The sequence below is a fragment of the Marmota monax genome, unplaced genomic scaffold (genome assembly GCF_021218885.2).
Source record: "Marmota monax isolate L192 unplaced genomic scaffold, Marmota_monax_Labrador192_F-V1.1 WCK01_AAM20220418_F8-fsc00008, whole genome shotgun sequence".
Classification (NCBI taxonomy): domain Eukaryota; kingdom Metazoa; phylum Chordata; class Mammalia; order Rodentia; family Sciuridae; genus Marmota; species Marmota monax.
The window spans coordinates 2,241,596-2,256,458 of NW_026694432.1; the positions used below are offsets into that span (position 1 = coordinate 2,241,596).

The window sequence follows — 14,863 nt, forward strand, 5'->3', positions numbered from 1 at the left end:
TGCTGTAGAAGAAATAAAGCTGAGAAACAGGAACCCCAATGCCAAGATCTTTCAAAGATATTGAGTGAATGTCTTAGTTAATCTCAAAGATTCATTCTAGTGCTAGAATCCTTTCTTCTATGAGTCAGGATGATGTCATAAAGGTGGATGAGGGTAAAGAGAAAAATTCTGAACTTTTGAAGGCATTGAACAAAGTGGGAGAGGTCCATGAATTTAACAAGAACTACAGAAGAAAGAAAGATGAAACAATTTGATGCAGATGGTCTGTATGAAATTCATAACACTTATTTTTCTATTTAGAAAAAAATATTTTCATTCCTATATACTATCTTATTTTTTAAATTAAAAAAAATTTAAATTGTTTTGGGTTTTTTTGTTTTTTGGTGCTGGGGATTGAACCTAGGGGTGCTCAACCACTTTAGCCACAACCCCAGCCCCCCTCTTTTTTTTTGAGATAGGGTCTTGCTCAGTTGCTTAGGGCCTGGCTTTGAACTTGCAATTATCCTGTCTCAGCCTCCTGAGTCACTGGGATTATAGGTGAGCGGCACATGCCCGGCCTATCTATTTTAAAAAGTTTATTTATTCTTCTCCCTTCTATTCACATTAGTATTTTATTTGCTTAGACACTCTTAGCAATTGTGGAATTGAAGTGCAATTGAAGAAGTATGGAAGGAGATAGGATTATTGGTTTTTACAAATGATTAAAGTTAGGAAAACATTTGAAGATTCTCAACTGTTCATTTTCTCTTAATTGAAAAGCTTCTTATAACATTAGATAATGAAGAAATCTGACATTACTTGTAATCCAACTATTAAGTCATCTATAAAGACAGAATCTTTTAAAATAAAATGTTAATTCTAATAACACAACAAAATTAGAGGGGGGGGGGTGTCTCATTGTGTTGTCCAGACTAGTCTCAAATTCCTGAGTGCTTGCCATCCTCCTGCCTCCACTCCCAAGTAGCTGGGGCTACAGACACTTGCCACCATGCCTGGCTAAAGTTTGCTTTATAACTTCAAAAACTGACTGCTTCCCAGTTTACAACAACACAAACTGCTAGTTATTAAAGTTTATATGCTTTTTATACATTTTTACTTTTATAAAAATATGGAACCATAATTAAAATGGTATGGTTATCTATCATTTATCTGTAAAATTATAGCTTGGAAGGGCTCTTAAAATCCTTTCTACCTTATGTAACCAAAACAATACATTGCATTAAAATAGGTATAAAGTACTTCTTCAGATTCATGCTGGACATACTTACATGATTATAGTAGGATGAATGAAACTTATTTTTCCAGTTTTCATAATAATTTCATAATAAACTAATTGGATATGTGTACTTTTAACAATATTTAACATAGTTCTTATAAATTGTATAGCCTATATATTTGAATATTTAAATATAAATGATACCCAATGTTTGCATTAATATTTTAGTATACTGAAAAACAACTTTTTCTGATTTTGTTTCTTGGATTTTTAAAATGATTAAATATTGGGCTTTAATTTTCATAAAGTACTTCTTAGACTTAAGAAGGAATTTTGATACAATATACTTTATCAACCACTATACAAAGAGTTATCTTGTAGAATACTGATTTGACATCTCCCCAGGATTAGCACAGGAAAGACTGATGATACAGTTGGCTTTGATAGATTTTTTTGGTGTCTTAGTTAAATTACTTTAAAAGTTTTTTTCTACCTGTAGGATTTTAAAAAATATCTTCTGTCCAAGTTAATTTTTATTTTTTGTGTTTAGGATAAATTTATTTACCATTCGGCTCCAGTTGAAAAATCACAGGGCAGACTGCAAAGTAGAACATCTAGATCACAAAAGAAAAAGTCCAAGTCACCTGAGAGAAATAAATATTGTGTAAATGCAAAAAGCTACGAACAGCCTACAATTTCTTCAAAATCACACTCTCCATCTCCCTACACAAAAAGACGCATGTGTGAGCTATCGGAAGACACCAGGCGGCGGCTGGCCCATTTAAATCTGGGGCCGTATGAATTTAAAAAAGAAACAGATAAACCTCCATTTGTGATTAGACATGTATGTACTCTCCTAAGCATTTCCATTTGAAACTGACCATATCTGTTGTGCCACTAGAATGTTTTTCTAAAATGTCTTTCAATTTCTAGTTTGTATTAATTATAATTCTTTCCTGAACTGGGTTAGCCACTAATCTAAAATGAAAAATTAACATAAAAGAACATACTTTTTCAGTCTTTATACCTGACAGAGATCAAGCTCCATTTTGAATGCCATGTTAAATCCTCTGAGTATCCATTTCCTTTCTTCTTATATAGCAGTTTAATAACTCTACAAATTGAACTTGGTTGTCATTGACATTAACACCAAAATGAGACTAGGATTTTAAAGGAGGACCAAATATTCTTTATGAAAAGGAAGACCCCTACCTATTCCAGTTTTTTAAAAATTTTGTAATGGAAAGTTGGTGTCTTTTGAAATTATGTCCTTTGAGAAAGCTTTGTATAATGAATCTTTGATGCAAATCAGTGTTTGATAGGGATGCATAGGAAGGCCTATGTTGACTTAAAGGCAGGGTATACTGATCTTTCAATATAGAAGCATGCTTTTCATGTGGTTGAAATTTAGAACCTTGTTCCCTTGTAGTAGTCAAATGATTCTGGCCAAGTTTAAGGGTGTATAATTGGAATATTCAATAAAATACTATCAGAATCTTCATAGATTTCTGAATTTTTATAAAGTGTTTTAACCCTAAAAGCAATTCTTTACCAAAAGCTTTCAAATTAATAAAGAATACTAAGTAATACATTACTATATATAGTTTCAAACCTCAAGATTTTTCTATAACAGCAAGACCACATTTTGGATAGGTCTAAAATATTTTCAAGTCTCTAAATTCTAAAATTAGTTGATCCAACATATAAATATACTTCTTTGGTGACCTAATAATATTAATATTATAATAATCACCATCTGAAAGTTCAGATTTTTCTTTGTTATACATTTTAATGACAATTTAAATGTTCCTTAAGCAACATTTTATTCCACCTTTATATTTCAACTATCAATTCTTTATTCTTTTAAACCAAAGTAATGGATTTTTAACTGTAAAAAATAAAATTTATATTGTAATAGATACATTTAAAAGATAATATTTTATTAAGGTTTTTATGATTACATTTGTCTGAATTTTATAGATTTTGATTATATGTTCTGGTCACATTTTTTGTTTTCATTTGAAAAACATTCAAATTTTTTCTTTTTTCTTATTACAATACAGTGGTAGTGTTTTGTTGTATGATTGATGGCAGTTTTAGAATGACTTTCATTTTATGTCTACCCACAATTACAAATTAATTTGAATGAATGTATTATAGTCTAAGTAAATAATAGCATCTTAATAAATGTATCTGTACAAAGTAAACAAGTTTATTGGGTTACACATAAAAAACATTGGAGAAATGACTGCTCTTAAATGTTTGTTTCATTATTACTTTTCATGGCAATGTTAAAAATGAGATAATTCTAATATTGCTTGGCATAAACTTTGCAATTTTTATTTAAGTGGTTTTTCCCTCAAATTTTCTTTGAATAGAAGTACATTCTTCTAAGTCTATACTTAGACATTATTGAATAGAAAACTGGATTTTTTCCAAATGTATATATTAAAAAGAGTTATTTTTCCTCTATGACCATTTATTGTTTAAAAAACACTAGCAAATTGGTAACCGAACTTTAACTTGATACATGCATATTTAAAATGTTAACACTTTTAGGAAAGACAAATAGTTCATGGTATGAAAAATAATCTATCTTTAAAGAAGCTGATTTAAGGAATAAATTAATATGCTTCCAAACTGTCACAACCATCCTAGAAGAGTTATACAATGCCTTTTTATTTTTCATTTATGCATGTAATTTTTCTATTATGTTAAAATATACCTATTATAAAATAGATAATTTAACTATTTTAAAATGTACAAATCAGTGGTAGTAAGGATATTCACAATGTTGTGCAACCATCTGGTTTCAGAACATTTTCATCACCATAAATAGAAAACTCGTACTCATGAAGTATTCACTCCCCATTCATCCCTAACCTTGACCTTGGACACCACCAATCTGCTTTCTCTCTATGAATTTGCCTGTTCAATCATTTCATGTGAATGTACTCATACAATATTAGCTTTTTATATCTGGCATTTTTATCTTAGCACAGTGCTTTTGGTGTTCATCTATGTTACATGTATTCCTACTTGGTTCTTTTCTTGTGACTGAATAATATTCTATTGAAGAATATATGCTATGTTTTGTTTTATCCATTCATCTGTTGATGGGCATTTGCGTTGGTTTTAGCTTTTGGTTATTATATATAGTGCTTCCATGAATCATTTGTGCACAAATTTTACAAGGTTTTCAATCTTTCGGGTAAATATCTAATAGTAGATTTGCTGTATCATAAGGTAATTTAATTCTTAACTTGGCAAAGTGTAGTGGCTGTATCAACACCAGCAATGTTATGTTTCTCCACATTCTGTTTTTTTTTTTTTTTTATGTGTGTGTGTGTAGTTTTTTTTTTTTTTTTCCTGTTGTTGTTTGGGTTTTTTGTTTATTTGTGTTTCTGTTGCTGGGGATCTAACCCAGGGCTGTTTGCATGATAGGCAAACACTCTACCCTAAACTACACATCCAGCCCTGTTTTGTTTTTCTTATAGCCATCTTAGTGTGTATGGTGTCTCACTGTGATTTTGGTTTGCATTTCCATTATGACTAATGATGTTGAGCATCTTTTCCTGTGTCTGTGTTCTTTGGAGATTTGTCTCCTCAAGCCTTTTGTCCATTTTCTGCTATAGTTTGTTGTTGAGTTGTAGGATTTATAGATGCTTTCTCTGACTCCATGGGTTGGTTTTCTATTCCTCTTTTTGGTGCACAAAAATTTTAATTTTTTATTAAAATTATTTTAATAATTTTAATTATTTTTACACTTTTATATCATTCTATTTTTAGTTTAAAAATGTGTTTGACTGTTATTATCTGTAAATTATAAAGCACTTAGCATGCTGGGCTTTGAACACAGCCAAGGAGAAACAGTTTGAATTCAAAATATATATGCTAAGGAGATAATCAGCCAATGGATAAATTTGTTTTATAAATAAGTTTGATTGCTCTTTTTTAAACATTGTAATGCAAAACAAACAAGGCAGTGATATAGTGGATATTTCAAGTGCAAATCTGTTCATATAAAGTCAACATAAATATTTATGTGTATATATAAATATATACGTATATATATATAAAATTTGGGGGAATTTAATTTCAATTTGTTTAAAAATGTATAGCAGAATACTTGACTAAACTTGTAGTGTGTGAAGACTGGGAATGTTTAAGCTTTTTTTTTTTTATCTTGAAAATCTTGCTTACATTAGGTTGATCCTCCAAGTCCCAGGACTGATACTTTATTTGGATCCTCTGGTAGAGACTGTGAAAGAGATGGATGGTCCAGGATGCACAATGGTAAGCTAGGAGTTATCTTTCTTCATTAATTTAGTTATCTGAGGTACAATTGGGACTTTAACTTGGCATCGGTTATGGAAAGCAGATACTTTGCTGTTTTATTGTATGATGTGGTAAAGTATAGCTTTTTATGACTTGTTGAGCATCCATATTGGTACTCCCTAAAAATAAGAAATTTCTGTGTTGCTACAAACCATGTCCTTCTTTGAGATTAAAAATACTTTTAGTATTTTAAAGATTATGATATCTTCTAGTAAAATGTAACTTGGTTAATTTTGTTCTATTCAACATTTTCTTTTTGTTCTTTTCAACATTTTATTTCATTATGGGACACTTTTCTCTTCGTAACCTGAGTTAAATAGAATTAATCAAGTTGTAGAACAGTTTTTGGGATACACAGTAGTAGAAAGATCAGGGTTATGGGTTTTGATCCTATATTTAGATAGATATTTGAATGCTTGTTCTATCACTTATGACATTCTTAAAAAATAATTTTAACTCTTTTGATAATCAACATATTATATAAAGAAGGAGTATAATATGGGAAATGTTAACATACTATATGCCTTAGCATGTAATAGGGATCAGCTTTCGATATAATTATAAGAATTATTATATATTTTTCTAAAAAGATAAAATCGTGTAGTTTTGATTTACATTTTCCTGATTGCTAAGGATGTCAAACATTTTTTTTCATATTTTTTGGTAATTTGTATTGAAATATCTATTCAGGTCTTTTACCTATTTCTTGATTATTTGGTTGGTTTTTTCTTTTCTTTTTTTGTTTTGTTTTGTGTGTGTGTTATGTTTTTTGAATTCTTTCTATATTCAGAATATAGAAAGAACTCATTTCCTCTTCATGGAAAATTAGCTGGCAAAGATTTTGTGGCCTCTCTCTTCACATTCTTGTTTCCTTTGCTGTGGAGAAGCTTTTTAATTTGATGCCATCCCACTTATTGAACCTTGGTTTTACTTCTTGAGTGTTAGGGGGCTTGTTAAGGAAGTTGGTGCCTTCACCACTAGGTTGGTGGTACCCTTATATTTTCTGTAATGTTATTTAAGTTAAAAGTTTTTTTCCTTAATCTTTTGCCCCAGGCATTATAGTTAGACAGCTTTCTCCTTAAGTTCAATATAAAGATGATTTTTATGAAGAAATATAAATAACACTGTATAATGAAGGATGTTTGTTAATATCTGGAGACAGTGGCTAGTGCATTCATTCAAGTATTCACTAGGAGCCTTTAAGGTTAATTTACTACTTACAGGAAAAAGTGGCTCATGTCTATAAACCCAGTATCTCAGGAGGCTGAGGCAGGAGAATTACAAGTTTAGAGGCCAGCCTGGGCAACTTAGTGAGACCCTGTCTCAAAATTAAAAAGTAAAAAAGGACTAGGGAGTAGGTAAGTGGTAAGTGCCCTGGGTTTAATCCCCAATACCAAAAATAAATAGATAAATAAATAATTTACTACTCACTGAAAAAGTAATAGAAGAAAAATGAAATACAGTGAAAGAAAAATAGAATCATAACATGTAGAGAGCTAACTTGTTTCTAAATTAAAGTGTAGAATCTTTTTTTTCAAATGAGGAAATGAGACATTCTTTTCTGAGAACATGCAGTTTATGCTTATTTTTTTGATTGTTTTTTAGCATTAACAGGACATAGATGTATGGTAATCAATAAATCTTTTATATCCAGAATAGCACATTATGTGAAATAAGAAACAGATGTTACACTGTTTCCCTTCTTGGAAGAAACTTATGGACTTGGAAAAAGCTTTATGAACAACCAGTGGAAAGTAACTCTCCCATCATGTGTTTGCATATGTTTTGGATGGGGACATGAAGATGGACTCATTTGCATTCCCTGATAATTTGTATGTTGAAGCCCTAACACCTGAAGTAATGGTATTCAGAAACAGCCTAGATGAGCTGATGAGAGTGGGGCCCTCATGGTGGGATTATTGTTCTTTTAAGAAAAGACCAGGGAGCTTGTTTTTTCTCTCTGAATGCCATGAAGGGGACTCAGGAAGAAGGCAGCCATCTGCAAGCCAAGAAGAGTAATCTCAATAAAACCTGCCCATGCTGGCACATAGATCTCCAACTTCTAGCCTCCTGAACTGTGAGAGATAAATTTCTATTGTTTGAGTCACTTAATCTGTGGTATTTTGTTAGAGCAGAATGGCTGAACAGACTGATATAGACATTATCTTGTGTGATGCAATTACCAGAAGTAAGAAAATAACAAAGATATAATAATATTAACTTATCCATCCACTTAAAACCAGATTTTATCAGTTGTCTTAAATATTTTCATAGCAAAAGAAATCCCTTGGCAGCATTCTGCTGTCATGTCTCTTTAATTTTCTTTACTATGGATCAGTTCTTTAGTCTTCCTTTGTGTTTAACGACAGTGATAATTTTGAAGAACATGGGCCAATTACTTTGTAGGATGTACCTCAATTTGGTTTGTTTGATTTTTTTTTCCTTCATGATTAGATTTAGATTATTTTCCCCAGAATACAACAGAAGTGATGTCATTCGAATTGCATTGAATCAGGGAGGTATGTGGTGTTGCTTTGTTACTGGCAATGTTTATTTTGCTCACTTGATTCCAATGATTCTGCTCTGTTTCTCCAGCATAAAGGTGCTATTTTTTCCTTCATAATTGTGGAGAAGATACTTGGAGATTTTGAAACTTCTACACTGACCTTTTTCACATAAGTTGATGATTGTTTCTTGAAAACAGTTTATAATTTTTTAAAAATTCCCATTGCTCTTTGCATATTTGTTTGCTTTGTACTGTGAAGAGTTTCCCCTTCCTTTTTGGGGGGGGGGGGATGGGGGGTACTGGGGATTGAATTCAGGGGTACTCGAACACTGAGCCACATCTCCAGCCCTATTTTATATTTTATATAGAGACAGCATCTCACTAAGTTGCTTCTTTAGTGCCTTGCTTTTGCTGAGGCTGGCTTTGAACTCATGATCCTCCTGCCTCAGCCTCCTGAGCTTCTGGGATTACAGGCACACACCACTGAGCCTGGCGAGTTTTCCTTTCTTGTTTCTCTTATTTTAGTTCTTCTATATTTTGACACCCCCCCCCCTTTTTTTTTTCTTCTTTTTTTGGTCCTGGGTATGGTAGCTGAGCTATTTCTGTCTTGGGTTTTTCTCAACTATTTACATGTTTCTCAACCTATTTACATATCAACTATGTACATGGTGGGGATTTCTTAAGGTCAGATCTTGTAAACATAGTGAATTTTCACTTATGATTTTACTTTAAAAGAAAATCTTTTTACCAGGTGCTATAGTGCATGCCTATAATCCCGTAGTTTGGGAGGCCGAGGCAGGAGGATTGCAAGTTCAAAGCCAGCCTCAGTAACTTAATGAAGCCCTAAGCTACTTAACAAGACCCTGTCTCAAAATAAAAACAAAAAAAAAGGGCTAGGGCTGGCATCTGGCTCAGTGTTTGAGTGCTCCTGGGTTCAATCCCTGGTATTAAAAAAAAAAAAAAATTCTGAACATTTTCTTGCCAAATTGTCTTGTTCAGTAATTCTTAAGTTTTCATAGGATATTATTTTCCTGGACATAGATCCCTTGAGTCCTCATAAAAATCATGTGAAGATGTATTTAATTAAAAATATAACCAGAAAAATGACAAGGGCTTAGAGAGGTTAAGTGACTTGTTGGAGTGTTACAAAATGAGCATGCTCTCTAGACTAGGTCTTCTAGCCTAAGCTCCTTCTTTTTACAACAGTCTTCTCCTACTTTCCCTACTTTTTAAATACATTTTTTTTTCTATTTGGATTGTTATGGTGCATATTCTAATTGTAATTTTTATAGTCCTTTTGAAGAAACAGAGTATCTCTTGTAATACAAGAATGTTTGGTTTGATTTGGAAGTTTTGTCTTTTCATTTTTGTATTTGAAGACCAAGGGCCATCATCCTGCCCACTTTTTTTTTTTTTTTTTTGGTTAGGAATTTGAGACAATAACTCCTTGAGGAGTTCTTTTAGTCTCTTCAAGATTCTTTAATGAGTTTTATTTCTAAATATGATTGTAATCCTTTGCAAACTGGAACTAATCCCTTTGTTTGATGGTTACTATTGTAAAATAAAATAAATTAGAAATAGCATTCCAAATGTTAATCTGTTACATCTTGATTAGAAAGCAATAAATGGTAATATGTTAATGTTTTAGAATCAAAGAGCATGTAGTCATAATGTAGATACTTATTAAAAAAATATCTCATTTGTCACAGCTTTCATTTAAAAGTGTTCCTGTTTGGGTTTCTTATAAAGCACAAGCAGCTAAACAGTATCATTTATTAAGGAATCCTTCTTTGGTTTAATTTCTTTATTTTTTTATTCAACATTTTTAATAGCTTCATTTAGGTATAATTTGAATACCATAAAATTCACCTGTTTTAAGTGTGCAATTAAATGACTTTTAATAAATTTTCACAGTTGGAAACCACCACAACAATCCATTTTTAGAATATTTCTATCATCCCAAGAACTTCCTTAATCTCATTTGCATTCCCTCCTTGTGCTCCTGGATTATTTCTACCTTTGGCTGTTACTAATAAAGCTACTCTGAACATTTTCTTCAAAGTCTTTGTGTAGATATATGTCCATTCTTTTGAATAAAACCAAGAATGAAATTACTGATTCATATGGTAAGTTTATGTTTAACTTTTTAAGAAATTGCCAACTGTTTTTCAGAATGGCCACATATTTTACATTCCCACTAGCAATGTATGAAATTTCATTTTACGGTATCCTTGAAAAAATTTGTGTTGTCATTTTTTAAACCATTCTAATGAGTGAGTAGTCCTATCTCATGATTTTAATTTGTGTTTTCCTAATGACTAATAGAACTGAGTTTTTAAAAAATTTATAAGCCATTTCTGCATATTCTTTGGTGAGTATTACTCTTCCAGTTAGTGGTTAGCAGGAAACCTACTTTGTGCTTCACTTCAGATAAGAAAAAATAGGGAAAGTGACATTTTTTGTTACTGAGATTTTGATAGCCACAGGAATGAGAATGATAAAAATACAGTCAGCTCTCTGTATCCATGGATTCTGCATCCCTGGGTTCAATAAACCATAGATCCAAAATATTTGGCAGAAAAAAATTGTGTGCGTAACAGAATCTGTTCTGATTTTCTTTGTCATTATTCTCTAATGTAAGAACTATTTGTATAGCATTTGCATAGTTTTAGATAGTGTAAGTCATCTTGAGAAGATGTATTTAGGAGGATAGGCATAGGTTATATGTAAATACTCTGCCTTTTTTATAAGACATTTGACCATTCACAAATTTTGTTATCAACAGGGGGTCCTGGAATCAATCCCCATTGAATACTCAGAGATGACTAGATTAGAGTGTGGAATAAGCAGTTTTGGGTAATGAAGCACAAGTGAGCAAGAGACAGGAAACACTTTGTTATATGTGTTTCCTTTTTAGAAGTTTGTATCCCCTGAGAGAAATTAAACCCTGGCTTTATTTTATAAAGCTGGATATCCTAGCATTGCTTGTGTTCATAGAAATTGACTTATGATAAACTCATTGCCCTTTGATTGATGGAGATTCACATGAGAGCAGAGGCCAACCTTAAAATATTTCATGGGCACTGGATAAATAATGGTGGATGCGTGCTGCAAAAGGATTATGGGGACAGATCTCTTAAAAGTTTGAAGTAGGCACACATTTTCTGTATTCATCTGTTGAAGGGCACCTAGGTTGATTCCATAGCTTAGCTATTGTGATTTGAGCTGCTATAAACAATGATGTGGCTGTTTAACTGCAGTATGCTGATTTTAAGTCTTGGGTATATACCAAGGAGTGGGATTCGCCTACTGATTTCTGGCATGGATTCCAAGAGTAGGAACTCATGTAGTTCAATAATATCTGTCAAATCTATAAGTAAAAATGGTATTTAATCAGAAACTGGTTTATCAAATAAATATTATTCATTTTGTTTAGATAAATTGGCTTATCAGATTAAAAATTATTCCTGTTTGTATTCACATATTTAAGAAATAGCATTTGTGAAATCACTTGGTACAAATTCTTTTATTTGTTTCCTCATCATCTTTGTTTATATAACTTTGTTGAAAGAATTTTTGTTGAAGTGTTTTAAAGTGTTTCTAAATCTTTTCTATGTATTATAATTATACAAACAATGATAATAGCAAAAATCAAAGATGAAACCAAATTTTCTTTTTGTTGTTGTCGAATTTTAATTCTTTTGTACATCCCTTTTTCAGAGCATTCCCATCTTGGCTGCTGCAGATCCAAGGATTATAAGGTGTGTAGAATAAATTACAGAATAGCAATTGTCCTGTCTTTCAGACACCAGCATATTTTTGATGTATACAGCCAGACATGGATTATCATATCCATTTAGTAAAATGCAAACTCAATCATTGCCGTATAATGGAAAGTCATTATTTTGGCAGCTCTGTCAAGTGGTGCAATAGGCCATTCACTGAATGTCTTCCTACCAATATTTTGTGCTTTTTGATTATTCATTTGAATTAACTATTATGCATGACAGAGAAAGAGAAATTGGTTGTTACTTTTAGAAATACTTCATACAGAAGAAATTTCAACCTCAGTCAGTAACAAATACCCCTATAGTTTTTGTAACATCTGTATTCAGTTTACTCTATTTGGTTTAAATTTACTTTCTTTTTATTTACCACACTATTACAAATGAAAAATCAGTGTCTAATGCTTTATCAGCAATGGATTATAGCCTTAAAAATGCAGTAGAACAGAAAAACATTACAAAATTCTGGCTAGATATTAGTGTTTACCAAATATTCAAAGGCATGCTCTCTATTTCTTAAAAGGAGACAAGCAATGATAAAGAGGTGTAAAAGACATATCAATAGCTGAGGATTTCTGATTGAAAGAAAATTAAAAAGATAATGCAGTTTTTCCTGTGAGTCAGTGTTATTTAAGGTATATCCATGTACCATTTAGAATAATCCTTATGTTCCATCTAAAACCATTTTGGGTACCATTTTAAATCATCTGCCATAAAACTTAAGACCATGTCCTACATTTTGAGAAGTACCTTGTTACAGTTCCTTTTCTGTCCCTAAGTAAAAGCTTTTTAATAATAAGTGTTATTATACTTGGAGAAAACAACAAAAATTACAGATTTAATTTTAATAGCTGTATTTATTTTACCTGAAAACTATTTTGTGCTTACTGATACTGAATAGCATATTACTTTGCCATGCTTTGGCTGTGACAAAATAAATATTGAACAGTTCATGAGCCAAGGCCCTGCCTGACAAGGGGCCAAAATCTACCAGTGTCAGAATCATCCAGGTGGAACTTCATAATAATTTATTCAAGGCCTACTAAATTGAGATTGCTGAGCATGGAGACTGGAATTTCCCATTTTTAACAAGCTTCTGTGTGATTCTTAGGGAGTACTCTTTCCCCTTTTTCTAAAGATTTTCACTTGAGAGCCATTGATTGGTATAGACTATACATATAGCAAATATAGAAAGGGCTGTCCATACATAGTGTTTGCCTAGGGTTGTTCCTTGTTTAAGGTTGTCCTTAGGGGAGTGTGGACCTGGCATAATTAATCTAGTCCAGACCCATCTTTGTTATGTAGGATTATTCACTCATATATAGATAAATACACATATATACAAATGCATTGATATGTGTAATATGAATGTGTATACTCATGCCCATAGGCACACTGCACACTGATATGTGTGGTGTTCAGTGTCCTGCATTGATCCATGGGGAGGCTTTCTTAGTTGTTTTAAGAGAAGATCTTGGTTTATTTCATTCAAATAATCTTCTGTAATTTATAGTTTAACATTTATTTATTTCCTTATTAGCATCTTTTTTAAAAGTAAGTGCCAGGATAGCTTGGACCTTATTGATCTTTTTATTGATAATTGCTAGTATCTAGCATATTGACCTATGGTATATATTTCTAATATATGTGAATCATGTGAGTGGATTAGGAGAAAGCAAGTAAACCAAATGTAGAAAGAAAGAAATAAGGTTATAGGAACACTTCCAAGTGTAGTGCTTCAAGAACTACCCTTCAATCCATCTTTATTTACCTTCTACTTTCTCCTATGGATTCTTTACTTTTAGGGCTTCACTTGAAGAGGGCAGTGAATGTGTGAAAGATAGGTTATTATATTAAAGTAAATTTTCATATAAGTAAATCTACAGCATTGAACATGGAAAAAGTAAAATAAAGACAGGAGTGTCTCCAGAAGGAAAGGAATATGAAGAAATCTTGAAATTTTGAATTAGTACAATGTCCTGGGGGAAAAGAGAAATTATTAGTTTAGTTGGAATACAGGGTATATGTTAAGGATAATGTCACCTGAGTATCCTTCTTTTTATGTTTCCTACTTCTCCATATTTGTTGTATTTGCTGCTGCTGTTTTTAAGATTTCTAGTTTCCGAGTATTTATCTATTCTTTAAGCTTAAACTTAACTCTCTTTACTCTGGAGGCATACTAATCAGCTTCTCTCATAAATACTCACAGTTTTTTAGTCTCATTTCTATCCTACCATTTACTGCAACCTGAATCATTGGCTTCTCCTGTATGTGTTCCATATTTTCTTGGGTATTGTAGGTATCTACTTCATACATTAGTTTTCAGTGAGGACTGCGTCATTCTCTTAGGGGCATATTAGACTTTTATGAAGGTGTTATTACAATTACTTAGGGACATGCTTTTGAAATTGTTACCTACACTGCATGGGTGGCAGAAACAATTGAAATTTATTTTATCATAGTTCTGGAGGACTGGATTCCCAAGATCAGGGTGCTATAGTTAATCAGATTCCTGATGAGGGCCTCTTCTTAGCATCCAAACAACCATATTTTCTCAGTGTCATCAGATGACAGAGACATTGAGCTCTCTGTTGTATTCTTATGAAGACACTAATCTTATAAGATTAGGTCCCACCCTTCTGATCTCATTTAAACTTAATTAATAAGATTAATAACTTCTTTGGTTTTCTAATTTTATTAACTATTGGCTCTATTTCTTTTGGGCATAAACATTATAAATTTGTATTTATATAATGGAATCCAAATTGCTTTTATATATTGATTATATCCCTGGGTTAGGTACAACTTTATAAATTGAATTGAAAATTTTAAACCCCATCTAAATGGTAGAAAACAGAGTTTGGAAAGCTCTCTTAAAAAACAAAACAAAAACAAAAACATGCTACTTAATCCATGTTTTCTGATCTCTATTATCCCCTCTTTCTCCTTCCTTTCAGTGCTAAACATTCAAATAAACAAGTTACTCACTTCTATTCATTAGTCCTGAAATATTTGAAG

At 31.9% G+C, this 14,863-nt stretch overlaps 1 protein-coding gene across 5 annotated transcripts in view; it reads left to right on the forward strand.

Annotated features, from left to right (window-relative positions):
• Positions 1-14,863, forward strand: part of Spata6 (spermatogenesis associated 6) — a 166,289-nt gene that overhangs the window by 91,310 nt on the left and 60,116 nt on the right. For 4 of the 5 annotated variants that reach the window (XM_058570767.1, XM_046468810.2, XM_046468808.2 and 1 more), the window contains 3 exons: positions 1,767-2,060; positions 5,425-5,512; positions 11,781-11,821. In XM_058570767.1, the coding sequence (XP_058426750.1) occupies positions 1,767-2,060; positions 5,425-5,512; positions 11,781-11,821 (423 nt within the window). The remainder of the gene's footprint in view (positions 1-1,766; positions 2,061-5,424; positions 5,513-11,780; positions 11,822-14,863) is intronic. The other variant, XM_046468811.2, reaches the window with a different exon arrangement.